The 24,333-nt window shown below is 44.6% G+C and overlaps 1 protein-coding gene across 12 annotated transcripts in view; it reads left to right on the top strand.

The window, feature by feature from the left end:
• PUM1 (pumilio RNA binding family member 1) overlaps positions 1–24,333 on the top strand; it is a 993,892-nt gene that overhangs the window by 477,445 nt on the left and 492,114 nt on the right. For 5 of the 12 annotated variants that reach the window (XM_078681895.1, XM_078681893.1, XM_078681889.1 and 2 more), the window contains one exon: positions 15,911–16,012. In XM_078681895.1, the coding sequence (XP_078538021.1) occupies positions 15,911–16,012 (102 nt within the window). Of the gene's footprint in view, positions 1–15,895; positions 16,013–24,333 lie in introns of all 12 variants that reach the window. The other 7 variants (XM_078681891.1, XM_078681883.1, XM_078681890.1 and 4 more) reach the window with 2 other exon arrangements.

The following is a 24,333-nucleotide window of genomic DNA, read 5'->3' as shown; positions in this document are numbered from 1 at the left end:
CCAAATGCAAAAGTGGGTGCTACCTGATGCATCTCACAAATATTTTGGCAAAGTCCATAATATTTGGATCAGTCAGGAGTCTCAACACAGCCTTCAAAATCTAGTGTGACTATTACTCGTAAACAGGTCTTTAGGTAAGTATAGCTAACTTATGAGATTGAAATAATGTTGACTGAAATATGAAACTTGAATCCAGTATACCAAGAGTGCTTCATCTGCCCCAGTGATTGTATTTGCATTGTGGATCACACTTTGTAAATCTTTTTGGCGCACCAACCAAATAACCTGTTTAACATTCTATCTAGTTCATTCAACAAAAAAGTAGGATTCTTATAAATTAACACACTAGCTTGGGAAGCATTATTTTGTTTAGTTCTTTTTCTTTGCTTTTTTAGATTGTGAAGTTAGAGCCTACGTGCAGTCACTTGGTGAATATATTTTGCTTGACCTTTTATACATATCAACAATCTACAACTCAACCTGCGATGCTTTTCCAGAGGTTACTTCAGAGAACATTGGCACGAGGATCAAAGACTCTCTAGCCTATTCCCCTCTAAAGACAAGTAAATCTGTGTCCCCTGTTAACTTTCCTTAAAATGCAAGTTATATTTTCTTTGGGAACTTTTGTGGGCTAATACCTAGTGTCCCAGATCGACATTTGTCCCAGTAAACTTTACGCACATTGGATTCTTATTCACACTTTCTCCAGTATTGGATCTTTCATAGATTCACATTTTTGAATCATCCCTGTCGTCCTAGTGGGAGTCCCATGGTATACATATAAAAGCAGTAGATAAAATTACCATAGGCTACCATGCAATGAACAGTCAGTGCAATAGCCTATCTACCTTCTTTTGTAAAAAAAAAAAAAAACAAATCCAACCAATAGCCAATCAGGTGACGGCACCCTCTGGAAGAATCCCAAGAGAGGCTAGGTTCCTCAGATTTTCTATCGCACGTCGTGTGAAAGGGAGTCTCCCCGAGATTGTTTCCGTTTTCTCCGACTTTTCCTGTTTTCTAGCAAGTTTCTCATCAAAAATGTCAATCTTCAAAGAAAGGTCTCTTCAGGTCATGTGGATCATGTGGAAAAAAAGAGGCTGCATGCGGAGGATCCACATAAGAGCTGTATATACTGCCTTTACCATCAACACATGGTAAAATACTGCAAAATCTGTAGAATCTTCTCTACAAAACCCTCAAGGATAGGGAGGGTAGATTAATGATTAGGCTACAAAAACTAAAGTCAAAATCTTATGTTCTCTCAGAGGATGAAGAGAGCTCTACTTCACTGGCCTCAAAGGAAACACCTAAAAGGAGAGAGAGAGATCTCTTGAATCTCCTGAAGTTTCCAAGAAAAAGACATCAACGAGGTCTCGTTATGAGGAGGAAGGTACCTCTCAAAAAAGAAAGCTTCAATTTCCTACTGAGGAGAAAATCCATAAGAAAGATAAAGACAAATATTCTTCAATCCATTCCATGAAGATATCTGTCTCAAAGAAGCTTGTACCACCGACGGCGTTAATTTTCAGTATCACCATGGCTGAAAAAAACCATCGACTAAACAAGTTCCCCCTTCCTCATCGTCGAAGAAATCTCCATCGCCGACGAAGGGCTCTGACGGTCCCGTCGAATATGCTTCCGGTGACTACCATTGCTGTACCGCCGTCTACCTCATAGTCGACGGCAACACTGACGACTACAACCTTTTCTTCTGCATCCTCTTCGACGACAGTGGTTCCGTCGACTTCTATGACCGCGTCGATGACTGCTTCATCTTATTCGGTCATGTACTCGTCGATGACGCAGACGCCTTTACCGTCGACGAAGCTGACGTCGATGTATCCCACGCATGGTTGTAAGCGTCCATCTTCCTTGGAGCTTACGGTAATGTATTTGGCGACGACGTTCTAGTCGACCAGGCAATTTTTGCAAAAACCTGCAATTGTTTCCCTTTACCTCCTTCAACATTCTTGGAGGAATCTGATGATAATCGGATGTTTGGGCCTGTTGATAGTCCTTCCCAATTGCATGTTAAATATCAGGAAGATGAGGACTAGGATTATGGAGGATATTATCAATATGAATACCACCCTCCTTTTGCTAAAATGCAATATATGGAGCCAGTTTCTGAACCTATGGTCCACCTTCCTTTCGCAAATGGTTCAAGATCTTCAGAATTTATTACGAGACTATTGTACAAGTTTTCCTTTAGCACCTATTCCTCCACAGCCAACCACCCCCTGTTTCACCACCTCGTACCTCTGTCTGCATCTTCCCCAGTGGGAGGTCGTAGTGGGCCTCAACAATATCCAGATACCTCTGATGAGGGAGAAATCGAAGATAATCGACCTCAGAAAGAAGGTCAAACAGGAGATGAATGGGATGACTGTCATATCAACACCAGGTTCTCCTTCTCCTCAGATGATAGAATCTCCGCCAGAGGACACAGGCGGTTTTCATGCTTTAATTGAGAGCGTAGCATCACGTTTTCAACTATCCCTGATAGTAAAGCAATCAGACTGCTTTCTTTATGATTTTAAAGACTGATCTCGAAAATAGATTAGGTTTATTCCTATTGTTGACCTCCTATGGGAAGAAGGATTAAAAGTAATGAGGACACCAGCCACAGTTATCCCGGTCTTGCCCAGAATTAACAAAGAAGTACAAGGCTCCGGACGATGCTTCAGCGTGTAATAAGTCATCCTAAGACTGATTCCGTTATCTCACAGGCGGCACAACGGAGATCGAGGAACCCTCTAGCGCCCATCACTGCACCACCTGACAGGGAAGAGAGGCGCTTGGATAATATTGGAAAAAGGTTCACAACCACATCAGGAGCAACTGTTAAAGCTGCCAACGCTCTTGCAATCTTGGCCAGGTACGATTGACAAATGTGGTTGGACCTTGCCCAATTTTTGCATCTCCTTCCAGATCACAAGAAGATGGAAGCTAGAAAAATCCTGCTGGAAGGAGAAAGGTCAGCATCCGAAATAATTGATGCTTCCATGGATATTTCTTCTTTAGCTTTCCGTCCGCTTGCTGGAGCCGCTGTCCTCAGACGCCAGGATTGGCTGAAAGCGACTATGTTCCACCCTGAAGTACAAAACAAGATAAAGAATATGCCGTTGGATGGTGAAACACTCTTTGGCAAGCATATCGATGACTCATTGCAAACCATCAAAACAGATACGGACGCAGCTAAGGCTCTAGTAATGCTCCAATACGAAAGACCCCCTTTTGTGGAGCACGAGGCAGAGGAAATTATTAGTTTTAAGGAGGTCATCAAAGGTACCAGCCTCAAATCTACACCTCTTACCGCCAGTACTACCAGCAGCACCAACATCGTGCACCACCACAGGCTGCCTACTCCAGACAGCCTAGACGAAAACAGGCGCAGCCAGAGATTCGGGTCATAAACAGTGACGACGCTTCGCCGCCTGCCGTTCCTCTGTCTTCCCTGAAGAAAAGCCCCCTCTCATTTTCTGCATCAATGGAAAGAAATAACATCAGACAAATGGGTCTTGGATATAATAAGGTATGACCATACTTTAGAGTTCACCTCAACGCCACTAAGTCACCCGCCTTAAAGATCAACACCACCCAATCTTCAGTAATTAAAAAAGGAAGCTTTGATAATGCTTCAAAAAGGAGCATTAGAACATGTACCATGCTTTCACAAACGAAAAGGTTACTACTCTCTCGCTTTTTCCTGATAAAAAATAAGTTGTTGGGGGAATGACATCCCATTTTAGACCTTAGAAAACTCAACTAATACCTGCTTAAGAAATCCTTTCGCATGGTCACTCTTCAGGATATTTTACAACTTCTGAACCATTCTGATTTTTTGGCAAGCCTGGATTTCGAAGACTCGTATTTCCATATCCCTATCCACCCCAAACATCAAAAATGTCTACGTTTCTCTGTGGCAGGCTCACATTATCAGTTCAAGGTCCTTTCCTTCGGTTTTGGCTCAGCTCCAAGGGTTTTCACCAAGTGCCTTGCTTCCGTGGTTGCTTTCCTACAGCTGAAATGCCTACAGATCTTCCCATACCTCGACTATTGGTCGGTAGAAGCCCCTTCTCTTCGTCAGGCTTCAGAAGACATCTCTTTCGGCCTGCAACTATTCCGCTCTCTAGGGCTGGCAGTCAATCTTCGAAAATCCATTCTGGACCCTTCTCATTGGCTAACGTTTCTAGGAGCACTAATAGACACTCTACAAGACAAGGTATACTTTTCAATAGAAAGACTGAACACCATCTTATCTCTGGCTCACAACCTTTACAGACGTATGGGCGCTTCTGTACGTCTTCTCAAATCCTTTCTCGGATGATGTCTTCCACCATTCTTATGTTACCTCATGCTCGACTAAGGATGAGACCAATTTAAGAGCAGGTGGACGCCCAATGGCTTCAAATATCAGAATCATTCGACGAAACAGTTTGAATAACTCCGGTCATGAAGGATGCACTCTTTTGGTGGCAATCTCCGCACAAGCTCTCTCTGGGGCTGTCATTTCTTTCTCCTCTTCCAGAGTTTGTTCGGACAACAGATGCATCTTGGGAATGGTAGGGGAGCACATCTACAAAACCTCCAAATAAGTGGCAAATGGAGTCTCTCTCTCCCCAAAATGATCGGGCAATTTCTCTAGCCCTCCAGTCATTCATCCCAATGATAAAAGCATCCTCAGTCCTCATACGCTCAGACAACCGCACCTGCATGCCTTATTTGAACAAGCAGGGGGGGAACGAGATCTTCGAATCAATCTTCGGAAGCTCAAAAGATATGGGAATGGACTTTAAAGCATCATATAGCTATCAAGGCAGAGCATCTCCCAGGTATAAAAACAACCTGGCAGACACTTTGAGCAGGTTGAGTCAAACTAATCACGAGAGGGAAATCAACCAATCTGTTCTCAACCACATCTTCCAGAAATGGGGAACCCCCAACTTGGATCTGTTTGCATCTCAAGGGAAGCAGAAATGCTGGTTCTTTGCTAGCAGGGAACCTCAGACAGGGTCATGGGGGAATGCATTTTTGATAAAATGGCCAGGAATCTTTGTGTACGCTTTTCCCCCATATCCTCTGCTCTCCAGAGTGTTGATGAAAATGAAACTGGAACCGTGCCAACTCATTCTCGTTGCTCCACGTTGGCCTCGTCAGCACTGGTTCACGGAGCTGCTCCTACTGTCTCAATCCAAACCTTATCGCCTTCCTTTGTCAGCCACCCTACTGACGAACAAAGAGCAGATCCTGCATCTGCACCGAGCTTCTCTTCAATTGCATGCCTGGAACCTGAGTACAATGAGTACAAGGACTTCGTTATCCCTCAGGATTGTAAGGATATTTTGTCCAGGGCAAGAGCTGAGTCTACTACGAAAACATAGATTGAAATGGAAGTGTGTTTGCTTTTGGTGCCGTAGCAATGATACTCACCCTCTTCACTCTTCCATAGAAAAAATCCTGCCTGCTCTTATCTCTGGTTTCAATAAGGGTGCACCTCACAGCTATCTCTCGATATAGACTGACGTCTGACGCCTCTTCTCTCTGTTCTGCCCGCATCATCAAACCGTTCATGAAAGGCCTTTTCAGAACTTTTCCTCCTATTTGGCCTCCTCCATCAGAATGGCGTTTTAATGTGGTCCTTTCGCAATTAATGAAACCACCTTTTGAGCCGATCCACAAGATGGATCTCACATTTCTCTCATGGAAGGTAGCTTTGCTTCTTGCACTTACATTGGCGAGAAGAGTGAGTGAAATTCAAGCCTTCACCATTAAAGAACCTTACTTGTGTTTCACAGAGAATTAAGTAATGTTACGGACAAATCTTACATTTATTCCACAGGTACCATCCCAGTTTCACCTTAATGAACCTATAATTCTGCGCACTTTTTTTTACGCATCCCTCCTCTCCAGTGGAGAAATCTCTCCACTCTTTAGATGTAAAAAGTCGCCTTCTGTTTTATTTGCAAAGGACAAAGCATCTGCGCAGAACGGATCAACTCCTAGTATCGTATGGACCTGTTAAACTAGGATCTGCTGTTACAAAAAGCACAATGGATAGCTGCCAATATCCAATTGTGCCATTCAAAGGCGGGTAAACCGCTTACAACCAAGGCGCATTCCACAAGAGCAGTGTCTTCTTCGGCTGCTCTTTTTCCTGGTGTCCCGCTGGACAAGATTTACCGTGCCACTACCTGGAAGAAGGCTCATATCTTCACTCTGCGCTATTGCCTGGACATGGCAACTTATAGCGCGGCAGCCATTGGACAGGCAGTCCTGTGTCATTTATTTCAGTAAGGTAACCCTCTACTTTAGAGGTATTCTTTCTCATCTTAAATATAGACATTTATATGTGCTTATATATGTTTATATGATTGATCTGTTACTACTATCTCATTGAGGTTTTTATATTGGCACATATGTTATAACCCACCATCCTCTAAGGTACAAAGGTTTATATAACAGTACTATTAAACATACATGTTTGCAAAACTGCCAGCTACTCTGAATCAAGCATGTGAATCTATGAAAGATCCAATACTGGAGAAGAAAATGAGTTACCTGTAACCACGGTTCTCCAGTATTGGTATCTTTCATAAATTCACACGTGACCCACCCTCCTCCCTGGAGAAGCTTCCTTTATTCTCTAAGGTTTATAATTGCACACTTGTGCTGGAAAATCTGAGGAACCTGGCCTCTTGGGATTGTTCTAGAGGGTGCCGTCGCCTTATTGGCTATTGGTTAGATTTGGTTATTTTTTACAAAAGAAGGTAGATGGGCTATTGCGTTACATGGTAGCATATGGTAATTTTTTCTACTGCTTTTATATGTATACCGTGAGACTCACACTACGACGACTGGGATGATTCAAGCATGTGAATCTGTGAAACATACCAATACTGGAGAACCGTAGTTACAGGTAAGTAACTCATTTTCATACTATGATTCACAGCTGTTACAGATACTGCTTCAGAATACGATGTCAAGTTAGCCAGTTGCCTGTATTTCATACTTTATATTCACTCAGATGCCCCATTCTTAAGTTCTTGGTGTACATACCTCACAAAGGCAATTTGATGTAGTACGCAGGCATTTAAACCTATGCTGGCATTTAAAACTTTTTCTATTTCCTTTGCTGGGAAAAACATTCTTTTTGGTAGTGTGCTTCTAATGAAGGATTGTAGTTGCAGTTTTGTTCATGATTTTGAATACTATGAAACTGTTTTGCAAGTAAGTGCTAGGTGACAAACGAGCCAATATTGTTTCTGGTGGTAAACGAAGGTCATCTGTGTATTATGGGAAAAGATGGAACTACGGATGATTCTTTTTTGTACGTCCCCTATGCTGGCTGTGGACAAGGGCTAATTTTTCACCTGCTTAATGCTATTGAACGCCTCACTGTTTAATTTGGTATTTCTCACTTCCTGTATTGATGAATCAATGTTAAAAATGTCTGATGCCATCGCTTTGGCATTGCTGATGCTTTGGTGTCACTGGTTGAACACTGATTTCAAATTCTCCATAACTGTGAAAGATCTTTTCAGGTCGAAAGATGTTATCTTCTGGGTTTTTGAAGTCCAGCTGATTTTAATGGATATAGGGCAGTTTACATTCCTAGATTAAGTAAAGTCAGTAAGCAAAAGAGTTGGTTCTTTTTCATGCAGCAATATCCTTCCTCTGATACAGTCAAAAGACACCTTTACAAAACCGTTGGTCTGACTGTGTATTGGTTCAGTCTTGCCCAAGACTGTTCAGGGTAGGTGGTGCAGAAAGAAGGCCCATGTCCTTGCTAGAGTTTTAGGATAACTTGTAATCAGAACTGATCCTAATTTAGATTCTTTATATGTACAAGTGTCTTGTGTGCTAACCTAATGATTTAGATTATATTGAGTCCAACGGGAAAAACTTTCAAAGGGGTCTAGCTGTTCACCACCAATATAAAGGTTTTAACTGTTGCCTCTTTGCTTCACTTACTCGTTTTGTTTGAATTTTAACGTGCACAAAGCATAGTCACTTTGATTTAAATTTAAATTGTTGGTAGGTGCTGCTCCCTGATTTTTTTTTTTTTTTTTTTTTTGCTACACTAATCCATGACACTTTAAATGACAAGATATGTGCATGGCTCAGAATTTACTTTGAGTTGTTGTGGGAGAACGTGGGGTAAATAACTTTTAAATAAACAGGCATGCTTTTTTTTTAGTATTTTAATTCTTTGGGAAACCAGTTTCATTTAATTGCAACGTGCATCAATTTTATATTTTTAATTTCCTTAGGACAAAGCATGCATTCTTTATGGCTGTAAAGCTGTTTTTGCTAAGAAAAGGGGCCCCCGGGTACTAATGTGAAGTTCACCTAGACAGTGAAATACATATTGTAAATAATCTAGGGCAAATTAAAAATAATGAAAATATCACATGTCAAATAAAAATAGTGACACTAGTATTTAGAAAAGTAAAAAACAATGTATTCAAGGTACATAATTCTATTTTAAATATAAAAACATGAAATAGTCCTACAGCGACCATGATTTGTACAACATCCTGACTACAAACATCCATCACACATTCGGACTACAATCTAATACTCATATCAATATATATAATATATATAATCTGTTTGATAATACAATTCATGGATAAGCCAATGTCGATATAGCAAACCATCTAATTGAACACATGATTATTAGGGTGGTTTCCAGGTTATCTCTATGCGCGTTTCTGAAGAACACTGCCTTCCTCAGGATCCTTTGGATTTCTTGACTAGCGTTGCCACGCGCGGTGGGGTCGGAGGTGTCCTGTGCAACTAGGACGGCCCGGAAACGTATCCTTGTCCGGTCCACTGTGTCTCCGACTTCTCTCCATTAGCCACTCTAGGAAGACACTACCTAGGCAACGCACTGCCAGGACCTAAGCTTAGCGGCATTGATTCTTTTATGGTTGCCTTTCAAACACATTGAATTACTTGATCAAGTACACCGTACTTCTGATGGATACATCTGCCAGTGGATTCCTCACCTTGTGAATATCCCCCTGCGTCAGCAACGTTCGGAATTTTTTTTTGTAGCACGCCGGCGTGGACGACGTCATAGAAGCACGGCATAGCGCGCGACTCCGACTGACGTTACCGACTCCTTATTAGGCCTACGTCGGCGTGATGACATCAGTTCCCTTTTTTCCGCGTCGTCGACGCGAACGGTTTCGAGGGGTCTGTTGAGTTGATAGTAACTTTGTTACTATTGTGAGTTTATTTGTATCTCTTCGATGTTGCTTTCTTCTGTAGTGATGTCGTTGAAGAAGACTGGGTATAAGCCGTGTGATTCCTGCGGAAAGATGATGTCCATTACAGATCCGCATGGTGACTGTCTTTGGTGTCTGGGTTCGGATCACGACGTCCAAGGTTGTCGATCTTGTTTGAAGATGAACCTTAAGGCTCCTCGAGAACGTGAGGCAAAACTTCTTGTTGCCAAATTGAAGGGCAAGGATGCCAGGAAGAGTTCGAGATTGAGACGCCCGAAGTCGAGGTCACGGTCGAGGTCGGCATCGAAGTCGACTTCAGGACATGCTTTCAGATCGTCTAAGAAGAAGCTTAAGAGAAGGAAGCATAGTTCAAAGCACCATTCCGGTAAGGAGTCGGATTCGAAAACGAAGTAGTCTTCTAGAAGGCATCGTAAGGACATGGTATCACTCTCTCCAGTTCGAGGTCATAGAAGTGAGGCCTCGCCTTTGGAGTCACGGGAACATTCACTGGCTCCGGTGTTGAATCAGTCTCCGGATCCATCTCAGTCTTCGGGACATGAGGAAGAAGAGGAGGAAGTTCCTGTTGCTCAGGGTTCGACGACTCCGGTAAACCAACCCGAGGAACAAGAGGAGTCGATTCCGGTGAAGCCTCCTCAGGAGCAGCCGGTGGGTTCGTACCCTCCTTTTCCGGGTCCAGGACAGGACCCTTCGAATTTTTTAAACACCATGTATGGTGTTTATGCGAGAGCCATGTACCCCTCTGGAGCACCGGCTGGTCCCATGGGTCCGTTGGCATACAATTTGGGGGTTCCCCAAGCCTATGCTCCGGCGCCGTTCTTGCCGTTTATGCCAGGTCAGGCTCCACCTTGGCATCTCTCGGCGCCGCCGAATTCATCGACGCTGCTTACGGCTTCACTGGCTCCGGAACGACTTCGAGATCAAAATCGAAGTTTGACGCCGGCTCCAGCTTCTCGTTCGGCTCCGTCTCCACATTCGACACTGGCTCCGCTCCTTCGGAGTCTATACCGGATCCGACGACGTCGGTTTCGAATAGAGTGGTCGAGGCGCAAAGCACAGCGCCTTTAGGAGGAGAAGAGTTATGGGGAAGCTGAAATTGAAGAAGGTGAGCTTCAAGATCAGGAGGATTATTTTGATGTCTACAGGATGTAAGTGGTCTAGAGCTGTCTCCTGATTGGGAGTTGGCCACAGTATCTGATGTTCCTTCAAAAGATGTGGCTCCCTACCATGTGGTAATTAAAAAGGCTGCAGATCTGTTAAATTTGACTTTGCCATCCGTTGAGTAGAAGTCGAACATTCTGACTGAAGTCCTCCATTCACCTTCATCTGTGGTTGAGCCTTTACTTCCTTTTACTGAGGCTCTGACTGATCCCATCTTGGAGGTATGGAATAGACCTCTTACAGCTCCTGCAGTTTCTAAGGCCGTTGCAAGGCGTTATAGAGTGGCTCCTGGCGACCCTGAATTTTTTTCTACTCATCCCTTACCAGAGAGTTTGGTAGTACAAGCTGCCTGTTCTAAAAGATCTGCAGGTGCTTTTCCTCAGGTACATGGTGATAAGGATTCCAAAAAGCAGGACCAAAATGCAGAAAGTGTTTTAGTCAGCCAGTATGGCACTAAAATCTACAAATGCCACTTGTTTGCTTGGTCGATATATCCATGCTTTGATGGATACTGTTAAACAGCTGTCTCCTAAGCTTCCTGAGGAGGACAGAAAGAATTTTAATGAGGTGATTTCTGACACTCCGGCTGCTGCTCGGCAGGTCATTCAAAGTGGTATGGACACAGCGGATTCAGTGGCTAGAGTCATAGGGTCTTCGATTGCCACCAGAAGAACTGCCTGGCTGAAGACTTCCGAGTCTTCTGCGGATGTTCAGGCTGCTTTAATGGATTTGCGCTTTGATGGCTGAGGGCTTTTCGGGAAGAAAGATGATGCTGCATTGGAGAGGTTCAAGGACAGCAGAGCTACAGCCAGATCTTTAGGTTTGCAGACTAGAGGATCTGTGGGCAAAAGATATAGGGGCTTTGGAAGAGCTTCTTTTCGTCCCTACAAACAATCACAGCAACTGCAGCAGCAGCAACAAAATCCTTTGTATAAATCTTACAGAGGAAAACAAAGGGGTCGTCCTCGAGGACGTCAGGTCTCCTCCTCCTCTTCCTCTACCCACTCCCTCCTACTACAGCAAAGCAGCCCTAGATCCGCCATTCCGGATCATGCGGGTCCTGTAGGGGGTCGGTTTACCTATTTTCTACGGGATTGGGAATCTGTCACGTCGGACCTTTGGGTTCTCAATCTCGTAGAGAATGGGTATGCACTTCCCTTTCGGGAATTCCCTCCGAATTACCCTCCTTGCCAAGGCTTTTGCTCGGAGGACCACCTGCTACTTCTGCAGGAGGAAGTCCTGGCATTGTTGAGAAAGGGTGCGATAGAGGTGGTTCCGGAGCAAGAAAGGAGTCAGGGATGCTACTCCCGGTATTTCCTGATCACCAAGAAGGATGGCAGACTTCGTCCAATCCTGGATCTCAGGATCTTGAACCTTTACCTGAAGCAGGAGAAGTTCAAGATGCTCACCCTTGTGCAGGTTCTTCAAGCGCTGCTGGAAGAAGACTGGATGGTGTCGATCGATTTGCAGGATGCATATTTTCACATCCCAATCCTGAAGTCGCACAGGAAGTATCTCTGTTTTACGGTGGGATCGCAGCATTACCAGTTTGTGGTCCTTCCGTTTGGTCTTACTACTGCGCCTCGAGTCTTCACCAAGGTGATGGCTGTGGTGGCAGCACATCTCAGAAGATCAGGGATTCCAGTTTTCCCTTATCTAGACGATTGGCTGATCAAGGCGGAATCTCCAGAGAAAGTGCTCCATCATCTGCAAGTCACAACTCAGTTGTTGTACAGGTTGGGTTTTTCGATAAATGTACCCAAATCTCACCTGGTGCCCTCCCAGCGCAACCTGTTAATTGGTGCGGTACTGGATACAACTGTATGTCAGGCATTCCCTCCTCCACAACGGATTCGCGACATACAAGAAATGATTCCTTTATTTCACAATGGAGCGGTCGTTCCAGTCTTGAAGGTCCTTCGTCTGCTCGGTCTGATGGCTTCATGCATTCTGCTGGTCAACCATGCACGCTGGCATATGAGGGCACTACAGTGGTGCCTCCGCAGGCAGTGGAATCAACACAACGGAGATCTCAGGGAGTCGATCAGGATCTCCAGAGAAACTGCAGCGGATCTGTCTTGGTGGAGGGTGGAGGGCAATCTGTCTCAAGGAAAAGCCCTTTCAACTACCTCCATCGGTGGCCACAGTGATAACGGATGCATCCACTCTAGGGTGGGGTGCTCATCTGGGGGGATCTGGAGATCAAGGGTCTTTGGTCTCCAGAGGAAAGGTTGCCTCAGATCAACCTTCTGGAATTGCGGGAGATACGTCTGGCACTCAAGGCCTTCCTCCCTTCCCTTCCCTTCCCTTCCCTTCGCGGTCGGTTCAGGTCCTGACGGACAACACCACCGCGATGTGGTATGTCAACAAGCAGGGAGGAGTAGGGTCGCAGTGTCTCTGCAGAGAGGCTCTGCGTCTCTGGTCCTGGGTTCAGGACCATCAGATTTGTCTGATGGCAAATCATCTGGCCGGAGTTCTGAACGTGCGTGCAGACAGTATCAGTCGGCAGTTCTCGGCCGACCACGAGTGGAGGCTTCATCCGGAGGTAGTTCAACACATCTTTCAGACTTGGGGAACTCCTCGGGTGGACTTGTTCGCCACTCACAAGATGCTCACTTCCCGTCATTCTGCAGTCTCCAGTTTCCGATGCAGGGAGCCTTGGGGGACGGGTTTCAGTTGAATTGGGACTCACAACTCCTTTACACGTTTCCTCCCATACCCTTGATTCCTCGGGTTCTGAGGAAGATTTGCCAAGCCCGGGCCCGGGTTATTTTAATCGCCCCGGATTGGCCAATAAGGGTGTGGTACACAGATCTTCTCCACCTCTCCTCGTGCCCGCCGCTCCGTCTCCCTCTCAGGGCAGACCTCCGCTCTCAGATGGAGGGGCAGGTTCGACACCCCCACCTCCAGACCTTACACCTTCATGCCTGGAGATTGAACAGTTCAGAAAAGGGAGTGGTGATGAACAGAGTGTCTGAATTAAGCAGACCACTCTTACCCAGTCCAAAGATCAGGGCTTGATCCATCACCGTTATTTAGCTCACTGCCCCATCCCAGCTCAGAACCTGGCTATATGCAAATTAGTCTGTCCCTGGCCCAGTGCATCATGGGAACAGGGCAGACCAAACTACCAAGCCAATTCTTCACCAGAAAGGAGACAAGCTACCGGGGACCGGTTTCTGGCAGGAACAGACTAATTTGCATATAGCCAAGTTCTGAGCTGGGATGGTGCAGTGAGCTAAAAAACGGTGATGGATCAAGCCCTGATCTTTGGACTGGGTAAGAGTGGTCTGCTTAATTCAGGCACTCTGTTCATCACCACCCCCTTTTCTGAATCATTTTGTCCACCATAAGCGTGGAAGGGTATTCTCAGATGTGAGTCCCTTGCTCATTGCACCATCAGGATTCAAGCAAGCCGGGCCGACGACGCCTGAAATGGCAGAAACCGGTCCCCGGAAGCTTGTTTCCTTCCCAGTACAAGAATTGGCTTGGTAGTTTGGTTTGCCCTGTTCCCATCATGCATTGGGACAGGAACAGACTAATTTGCATATAGCCAAGTTCTGAGCTGGGATGGTGCAGTGAGCTAAAAAACGGTGATGGATCAAGCCCTGATCTTTGGACTGGGTAAGAGTGGTCTGCTTAATTCAGGCACTCTGTTCATCACCACCCCCTTTTCTGAATCATTTTGTCCACCATAAGCGTGGAAGGGTATACTCAGATGTGAGTCCCTTGCTCATTGCACCATCAGGATTCAAGCAAGCCGGGCCGACGACGCCTGAAATGGCAGAAACCGGTCCCCGGAAGCTTGTTTCCTTCCCAGTACAAGAATTGGCTTGGTAGTTTGGTTTGCCCTGTTCCCATCATGCACTGGGACAGGAACAGACTAATTTGCATATAGCCAAGTTCTGAGCTGGGATGGTGCAGTGAGCTAAAAAACGGTGATGGATCAAGCCCTGATCTTTGGACTGGGTAAGAGTGGTCTGCTTAATTCAGGCACTCTGTTCATCACCACCCCCTTTTCTGAATCGACCCTTGCCGAGTGGCATGTGGAAGGAGTGCCAACCCGGACAGGACAAGAGACTATCAAGTGGATGACCAGTTCTTTGTTGGATTTGCTGGCTGCAGAAAAGGAAGAGCTGTGAACAAGTGCACACTTTCAAGATGGATTATACTATTCATCAAGATCTGCTACTCCCTGGCGGAAAAGGACCCTCCAGAGGGTATAAGAGCTCATTCCACTAGAGCAAAGTTTTCTACATCTGCTATGTCTAGGGATGTACCTGTAGAGGATATTTGTAGAGCAGCGACTTGGGCTTCCCTCCAACCTTTCACGAAGCATTACTGCTTAGATTCCGAAGTGAGGAGGGACGGCCACTTTGCGGGTTCTGTCCTCCAGGATTTTCTGGTATAGGAGAGTGGACACCCTCCTCCGGGAGTGGGGACTGCTGTGGGACTCTATTCACAAGGTGAGGAATCCACTGGCAGATGTATCCATCAGAAGAACAAGTTACTTACCTTTGGTAACGCTTTTTCTGGTGGATACAGTATCTGCCTGTGGATTCCTCACATGCCCACCCGCCTCCCCGCTGTCCACTCTTCTATACCCGAGTTCATGACATTATTTAAATGTATTTATATGTTGAAATACTTACCATTTGAGCACAACATTCGGTGATGGAACTCATGAGGAAGGCAGTGTTCTGCCAAAACGCGCATAGAGATAACCTGGAAACCACCCTAATAATCATGTGTTCAATTAGATGTTTTGCTATATCGACATTGGCTTATCCATGAATTGTATTATCAGACAGATTATATATATTGATATGAGTATTAGATAGTAGTGTGAATGTGTGATGGATGTTTGTAGTCAGGATGTTGTACAAATCATGGTCTCTGTAGGACTATATCATGTTTTTATATTTAAAATAGAATTATGAACCTTGAATAAATTGTTTTGTAATTTTCTAAATACTAGTGTCACTATTTTTATTTGAAATGTTCTGATATTTTCATTATTTCGAAGTTGCCCTAGATTTACAATATGTAAAGCTGTTTTTCACTGCTTATTTATTTCATAATGTGGATTAGTCCTCTTCGCTCCATATGTGACCTCCGCAGTCCCCTCCCTGAGTAGTATGTTTGAGAGCATAAGCAGTGATTCAACCTATTGTTAGACTGTGACGGAATAATCTAATTTTGTTTCAGCCAAATTTCTAAGCAGTTGTTAAAAACCAAACTGAAATAATATACATTGGAGAAAAAATGCATTTAAGTATAAGTATTGCTCCTAAAAATAGGTCGATGTTTTGCTATTGCATGGCTTTTAGTTTTCTTTGAAGGTGCTTCTTTCTAATTCATGGAATTGTTTACATATTCATAACCATAATGTGTATGCTATAGTGTGAATGGAAATTGAGTATAGTTGCTGGTACTTTAGCTAGGGCTTCATGTCTATTGAAGTTTATTTTTACTGACAGGTATGTTTTCAGCAGGTTTAGCACCCGCCGCATTTGTTCCCAATCCTTACATCATCAGTGCTGGTCCTCCAGGGACGGATCCGTATGCAGCTGGACTTGCCGCCGCAGCAACGTTGGGTAAGGTGCCGGGGACAGCAGCTTATCTGTTGCTTCAGGACTTTTTGCTATGTGCCTTATTTAATAGTGCCGAATGAGTCACTATCCTCACTGGAAAGCTCCTTTCTAGGGAAGTGAAGGGGACTTACAGCTCTGTTGTGCCTTGATGCGAAAGTTGGTACACAGCCAGTGTAACGCTATGTTCTCTTGTTCTCACTTTGTACTTGGTGAAAGAGCATGAACCTTGGGTAAAATGGAGATAGTACAGTCTCTTACATTATTACTTCCTTAATACATTTGGTCACCTATTTATTAGCTTGGGACCCACACCATATTTACATTCCCATTTCTGAATTCCCATTAAATCTGTTTCAAGCCATGGCCTGTTAGACGCATGCAAGCAATCCAAATTGAAAGGATATTTTTTTTTCATTGGGTCTCTGTTCTATAGCAGGCTGGGTGTAGGCGAAGAGCTTCATACCTGCAAGGTCCTATATCAGAGATTTTTTATAAAAAAAAAATCTGGGGGAGCAATCGCACTGCTAAAAAAAGTTTTTATACAGTGTTTAACGTCTTATGGGGGTGAAAACTGAATTTCAATTTAATGTGGCTTGATCTTTATCCTTTACTGCTTTCGTTATTCTCACTTAATGGTGAACACAAACTTCCAGAAATGTCGAGACCATTCCTTATATATAATGCTGGCTTCTACATGCCCTGCATAGATTTGTTCAAGTGCTCCGCTGTCTGTGCCTAACTGTGCCACTTTGTTCACAAGAGGTTGTGTTGCAAAGTAGGTAGCTGGGATGTGACTCATTCATACACTTGTCCCACCTACTGCATATCACAGTTAGATGGGCCAGCACAGACTCGTAAGTAGCAGCTCCAAACTAAAGTTGCCCTCCTCACTCTTTGCTCTCACTGTCCATTATAGAGCAGACTCCTCCAAAGGATAATCAGAGCAAGATAAATCCATGGAAAACGCTATCATTCATGGTTGACTTAGAGGAAGGGCACTGTCACCATCTGTTCGCAGTCAAGGGCATGAAGGATATCAAGGCACTCCTAATCGTAACTGACACTTACCTGATCAGATGGGGATGGAGGCAAATGGTTTTTAGCATATCAATCTCTCCAGTCTTTTCCTCGTACAAGAATAACCATAGTACAACAACTATGCATTATGTGGGCAAACGGGAAGAACCAGATCCAGACTATCTCTCAAAGCACAAGCCACTTCCAAATGGCTCATAGCCAGAGACCTGAAAATCACTGCGGTTCACCTCCCAGGTGTTCAGATTGCAGAAGCGGACTCATTCAGCAGAATTATCCAAGAAAACCATGAGTGGGTGAGAAACCAAAGTGTTTTGTCATTTTTGGAGATCTATGCACAGCTAGAACTGTTCATAGATGCAGAAAATGGCAAAGGCCACAAATTCATCCCCAGGTATCAACTACCAGGAAACTTGGGAATGTCTTTTTGGTCAGATAAATGTCTATTTGCATTTCTGCCGCTACCACTGATTTAATCAGTAATCCTCTAACTTGTCCTATTGCGGAAAGAGAATGATGCATATAGTACCACAGTTATCTCTCCCGCATTTGTTCACTGACCCTCAGCTATTGCAACCATACATGAAGCTTCCTTGCGGACCTGTTCTCATCCACATATTCTGCACCCCATCTTACTGTCTTTGGAATATAGAACTTCCTTGCTATTGTGAAGTAATGTGTTCGAAGCATGTGAGCTGTAGATCACATTCTGTGAATAGCTCGCCATCTAGTGTTGGGTCCAGATGTTTGCACTTTGTTTTTCTTCGAAGAAGTCTTTCTAGTCCCGAGGTAGGGGACTCCTCCTTTCGATGATAGTGCGCATGGGCATTGACTCCATTGTTAGATTTTTTTCCGCCATATCGTATTAACTTGCAAAAACCAAACTTTCGATCAGAAAGCTCGTGGAAGACCATTGGGCCTACCCACGTCGGGCCAACCCGCATTCGATGGAACAATCGCCTTTAAATTATGCCCTTGGTGTCACGCGAAATAACCGCGCACCGACTCACACGAAGTGTCATCTGTGCTTGTCCCCTGAACACCGAGAACAGGACTGTGACGCGTGCAAGGCTTTCCTCTCGAAGAAGACACTTCGCAACCATTGGGCTCGATATCGCGACATCCAGAGCCAGCACACAAGCTCCATTCCGGACCCTAAAATCTAACTGCCCAGAATCAAATGACACCCTTTCTACTCATGATGCACAGCGTTTCAGCTATATTCATACAGCGCCAGGATGCCCGTAGGGTTGCAGAGCGCTTTATAAATACTATAAATAAATAAATCTTCAGACACCAATCGGAAGAAGTGGCCGGCGAGGCCACAGGAACCAAGGAGGAGCAGCAGGAGCTGATCGCCATCCCAGAGCTCGACTCCGACCAAGAGGATGACATCCCACATGGACATTGTGCCGCAAGTACAGTTCCCCCCTCATGCCAAGACCCAACTCCACAAAAGAAGGCGGCTCCGGTCAAACCTGTGCCCTCGGGCTCCGGTCGGCACTGAGACCATGCTTCCGATGCCCCGCCTTCTGGCCTACCAAAAAGCCTTCCAGCTCCTAAAAGACTCCCTTCAAATCAAGTTCGGAGCAGAGCCCTTCGGGGTCGAAACACAAGTCTGGCACCGAGCCCCACCATTCAGATGTGCTAAAATCACCAAAAAGACAGTTTTGATGCTCCAATCCAAAAACCAGATCTGAAACAAAAAGTGCTGTGTGTGTGTGTGTGTGTATGTATGTGTGTGTGTATGTATGTATGTATGTGTATATATATATATATATGTGTGTATATATATATATGTGTATATATATATATGTGTATATATATATATATATATATATATATATATATATATATATATATATATATATATATATATTTCCCTCAAACTGGACATATCACCACTAAAGTGACTTTAAAATGGCCTGATTCAGAGGAAGAATACCACATTCCTTTAAAGAAGAGAACGGCTGGAACTAACCCTTCCCCTCCTCCTCTTCCTTCATCTCTACCTCAGTTTCAGCCTATTTCACCTGAACATACACCACCACATACACCTGACAACCAGGATGATGGGGATGACAATGGGGTTGGAGAGGATACTCAACCAATGCAAGACCCATCGGATGATTACAATACCAATTGACCCACGGGCAATGATTCCGATTTATTTCCTAACAAACCCTCTCCACCAGATGACAGTGTAGGCTACATTGAGTTTCTGGGTAGAGCTGCCAACTACCATGGGGTGCAGCTGCATAAGGAGTCCTCAGAAGAGGATTTCCTCTTTGAAACCCCCAGTACCATTCAGAGGTCATCACATACGCTACCTATTCTCAAAGGAATGATCAGGCATGTAGATGACCTTAACGACCCGGTCAGAGCTCATATTCTTACCCCTCGAGTAGACAAAAAATACAACCAGCACCATCAAACCCAGTATATATAAAAGGTCAATTGCTGCTAGACTCCCTGGTTGGGTCTAATATAAGGAAAAGGGTCAACTCACAGACAACAGGAGATGCTCCACCCCCGGATAATGAATCCAAATGTATTGATGCTTCTGGGAAAAGGGTGGCCTCTCGGGCAGCCAATTTCTGGCATGTCTCCAACACTCAGGCATTGCTAGCACGATATGACAGTGCACACTGGGACGAGATGGAGCAATTAATACAGTATTTGCCCCAGGAACACTGATCTAAGGCACACGACCTCGTGTGTTAAGAGCTACTTATTTCCAATAACGCTATAAGATTTTCCCTGGATGCTGCAGACACTGCTTCTAGAGCAGTAAACACCAGTGTCCACTTGAGAAGACTTGCTTGACTTCGCATATTAGGGTTCAAACCAGAGGTGCAAACCTCCATTTTAAACACTCCCTTTGATAAAGAGCATATATTTGGCCCAGTGGTAGATTCTTTACTAGGGAAAATGAAGGAGGACACTGAAATGGCCAAATCCATGGGAGCCCTTCAGTCAGCACAAAGCCGTGGTTCTTTTTAACGCTCCTTTTACCTCTGAGGCTCTAAAAAAATAACCTCCTCGGAGACCATCTCCACCTATAAGGGCAATAACAAATTCTCCCCATCTAGCTTTTACTTCAGAGGGGGTTACTGAGGTAGTAACGGCAAAGGCAGGGGTTCAAACACACACACCTTCCCTCCAATACAAAGCAGCAACTTGCCTCCACTTCCCCCCCGACTACCTAACACCTGTCGGGGGAAGACTATCACATTTCCTACCAATCTGGCAGTCAATAATAAGACAATTGGGTACTACAAATTATCCGTTCTGCCTACTGCCTGGAGTTCAACACTCCTCCAAACATTCCACCAAAATCAGACTTTCACCAGATCACCTACACCTCCTCAAACAAGAGGGTCAGTCTCTAGTTCTAAAAGGAGCTATAGAACCCGTACCACCGCAACATCACGGGTCGGGCATATACTCTTTTTACTTCCTAATACCCAAAAAGATGGTTCTATCAGACCAATATTAGATCTCGGACAACTAAATCTTTACATTCAGTCAGATCATTTCCACATGGTGACACTGCAACAAGTATTACCTGTGCTGCAAAAAGGCGACTTTCTGTCTACTTTAAATCTAAAAGACGCCTATTTTCATATTCTAATCCACCCCGCTCATCGCAAATTCCTCAGGTTCGCGGTAGCGGGTCAACGCTTCCAGTTCAAGGTACTCCCATTCAGAGTCACCACTGCCCCCCAGTCTTCACAAAGTGTCTGGCGGTAGAAGCTGCTCACCTGAGAGGACAAAGCATCCATGTCTTCCCATACTTGGACGACTGGCTCATCAAAACCAGCACGTACCAGCAATGCCTTTAGCGCACTTTCAGAATAATCCAGTTACTACATCAATTAGGGTTCACAATCAACATGACAAAACCACATCTCCAGCCAGCCAATACTCAGGACTACCAAGGATCCACGTGAAATACTCAAAAAGCCCTGGCGGTTCCCAGCGCATCCAGAATTCGAAATATTCAGGCTTTAGTTTTCCGCTTTCAATCCAATCATTGGATTCCAGCTCGGGTTTAAATGCAATTACTGGGAATGATGGCATCTTGTATCATCATCGTCCCCATGCCAGACTGCACATGCGTCCACTTCAAGTATGCGTAGCCATTCAGTGGAACCAGTCACAGGGTCTATTGACAGATCTAGTTTTGGTAAGCGCCTGTACTCATCGCTATCTGAAGTGGTGAAACACACAAAATTTGTCAAAAGGATGGCCTTTCATAGACCCGGTTACACAGATAGTACTGACAGCGGACACATCCCTCACTGGCTTGGGAGCTCATCTTCAACAACCCACAGTGCAATGCCTGTGGAGTCAACGTCAGAAGTTGCTTCACATCAATCATCCAGAGTTGCTTGCAATCTTTCTAGCTCTCAAGGTGTTTCAGACTCACTTGGAAGGCAAAGCTGTATTGGTTCGTACCGACAACATAGCAGCTATGTATTACATAGAAAAACAGGGACACACACACACACACTCCAACTGTCACACGTAGCCTAAGACATCTGAAGGTGGGCCATTCACCACAAACTTTATCTCCTAGCGGAACACCACCCAGGAGTGAACAGCCATATTGCAGATCTCCTCTGCAGACAGAGACAGCAAATACACAAATGGGAACTCCACCCTCAGGTTCTCCTCCCATACTTTCAAAGTTGGGTAGTCCCTCACATAGACCTGTTCGCCACACTGCAAAATGCTGAAGCTTCGCCTCCAGGTATCCGCTCCCGCAATCCAAGGACAATGTACTATGGATGAACTGGTCCGGGATATTTGCTTACGCTTCTCCGCCTCTCCCACTCATTCTATTAGTGGTTCAGAAGTTCAGGCAAACAACTCTCACACTAATCCTAGTAGCTCCCACATGGGCATGTCAGCCATGGTTCACAACCCTGTTGGAGCTATCTCTAGTCCCACATCAGAAGCTACATTTAACCTCCAGTCTCCTCACACAGAGCCATGGAGAACTTGGACACCCAGATCCCAAGCAATTGAACCTCGCGATCTGCCTCCTGAAGTCTTAGTTTGGTTACTTAAACCTTCCAACAGAATGTATGAATATCATTAGGGAGGCTAGAAGACCTACTACAAGCGCCTGCAACACAGCTAAATGGAACAGATTTGTTATTTACTGTGGTAACAATCATATCAACCCTCTTGATGGTGCCATACAGAACATCATATGCTATCTTTTACACTTGCAACAGTCAGTGTTGGCGTATACCTCTATCATACTACACCTTGTGGCAATTGCTGCAGATCTACAAAATAGACAACATTTTTAGAGTATCTGTGATCAAATCTTTCAGGGAAGTACTAAAAAGAGCCATACCACCAAAACTTCCATCAGCTCCACTGTGGAATCTTAATATAGTCCTTCCACGGTTAATGGGCCCACCTTTTGAGCCCATGCACAAATGCGAAGTACAGTTCCTCTGTTGGAAAACAGCTTTCCTCATTGCAATCGCATCATTAAGGAGAGTGAGTGAATTACAGGCATTAACCATGCAAGAACCATTTTTCCAACTATACAAAGACAAAGTGGCTCTTCGTTCAAATCCTACATTTTTATGTAAGGTCAAAATAAAAAAATAAAAATATATATATATATATATATATATCTTTATTTAGATATAAACATCTTTTTAAAAGAAGTTGCAAAGTTCACATGTTCATATGTAAGGTCATATCTGCATTTAACATAAATCACATAAATCAGCTGGTAGAATTACCTGTGTTCTTTCCTCAGCCTGATTCAGTTGTAGAAAGAGCCCTAACACACCTTAGATGTTAGAAGAGCACTCTTGTACTACACTAAATGGACAAAATCTTTTCGTAAAACGAAAACTCTTTATTGCTTTTGCGCCACCACATGTGGGCAATCCTATCTCCTAATCAGGTATTGCAAGGTGGATTGTTAAGTGCATTCAAACCTGCTATGCGAAAGCAAAGTGAACTCTAACTGTACCCCCTAGGGCACATTCGACTCGTAAGCTAGGGACCACTATGACTTTCTAGGAAACATTCCTATTATTGACATTTGCAAAGCTGCAACATGGTCTACACTGCACATATTCACAAAACATTATTGTATTGATTTGTCAGCAAGACAACAATCCAATGTGTGTCAAGCAGTACTTGAGACACTATTTCAGACAGTTCCAACAGCTACAGGTTAGCCACCGCTTTGGGAGAATACTGCTATGTAATATATGCACAGTATGTGATCTACAGCTTGCATGCCTTGAACCGATAATGTTACTTTCCCAGTAAGCAACTGTTCTTGGCATGTAGAGCTGTAGATTGACATGCGCCCACCCACCTCCCCAGATACCTGTCGCTGCTGCAGTTTTCTATTTAATTTACATACATACGCATGAACATCTCTATTCTTTACTACTTCTACATTCTCACCCTCTGCAGCAAACAATCTAACAACGGAGCCGATTCCCATGTGCACTATCATCGAAAGGAGGAGTCACCTACCTCGAGACTAGAAAGACTTCTTCGAAGAAAAACAAAGTGCAAACATCCGGACCCAACACTAGATGTCGAGCTATGCACAGCATGTGAATTTACAGCTCTACATGCCAAGAACATGCTTAATGGGTAAGTAACGCTATCTTTCAGTTCTATGAGAACATGAAGGTGAATATTATGTTTTTTTTATTCCAAGTACAGCGCATCCAAAGCTCAAGTATTAAAAGAAAACTCTATCCAACAATAACCATGATTAGCCCAAATATCTGAAAGAGATTATTAGTTATAGATTCCTTACCTTAGAATTACCCCAGGCTTCAGACTGGATCCGGAGAATTTTTTCTTAGCAGTATCCCTGCGGGTCGGTAGGTGGCGTCGGTCGACTCTGCTTCCGGCGCTGCGATGATGTTGCGATATCTACTTAGACGCCACCCCTGCGAGTTGGGTGAGGCCAGTGGTCTGGATACCTCCCCAGACCGTTGCATGCTTTCTCCCACTACCGTGGCCACGGAGGAGGGAGCATCCTACAGTGTGGTGTTGCATAGGGCGGCTGAGGTCTTGAGCTTCCTACGGTGGCAATCAGGACTAATCTCCTGACTAAGGTGCTTCAGCTGGCAGCAGCATCTTCGGAGCCCCTGCTGCCTTTCAATGGGGCCATCACAGACATCCTTCTGGGCTCTTGGTCCAAGCCCAGCACAGGGGCTCCTGTGAATAGGATTATTGCCCGATGCCACCGCCTGGCCCCGGGCGACCCAACTTTCCTTTCCCAA

Source organism: Lissotriton helveticus, chromosome 3_1 (assembly GCF_964261635.1).
Source record: "Lissotriton helveticus chromosome 3_1, aLisHel1.1, whole genome shotgun sequence".
NCBI lineage: Eukaryota > Metazoa > Chordata > Amphibia > Caudata > Salamandridae > Lissotriton > Lissotriton helveticus.
This window is presented reverse-complemented; position numbering and strand designations above follow the sequence as displayed.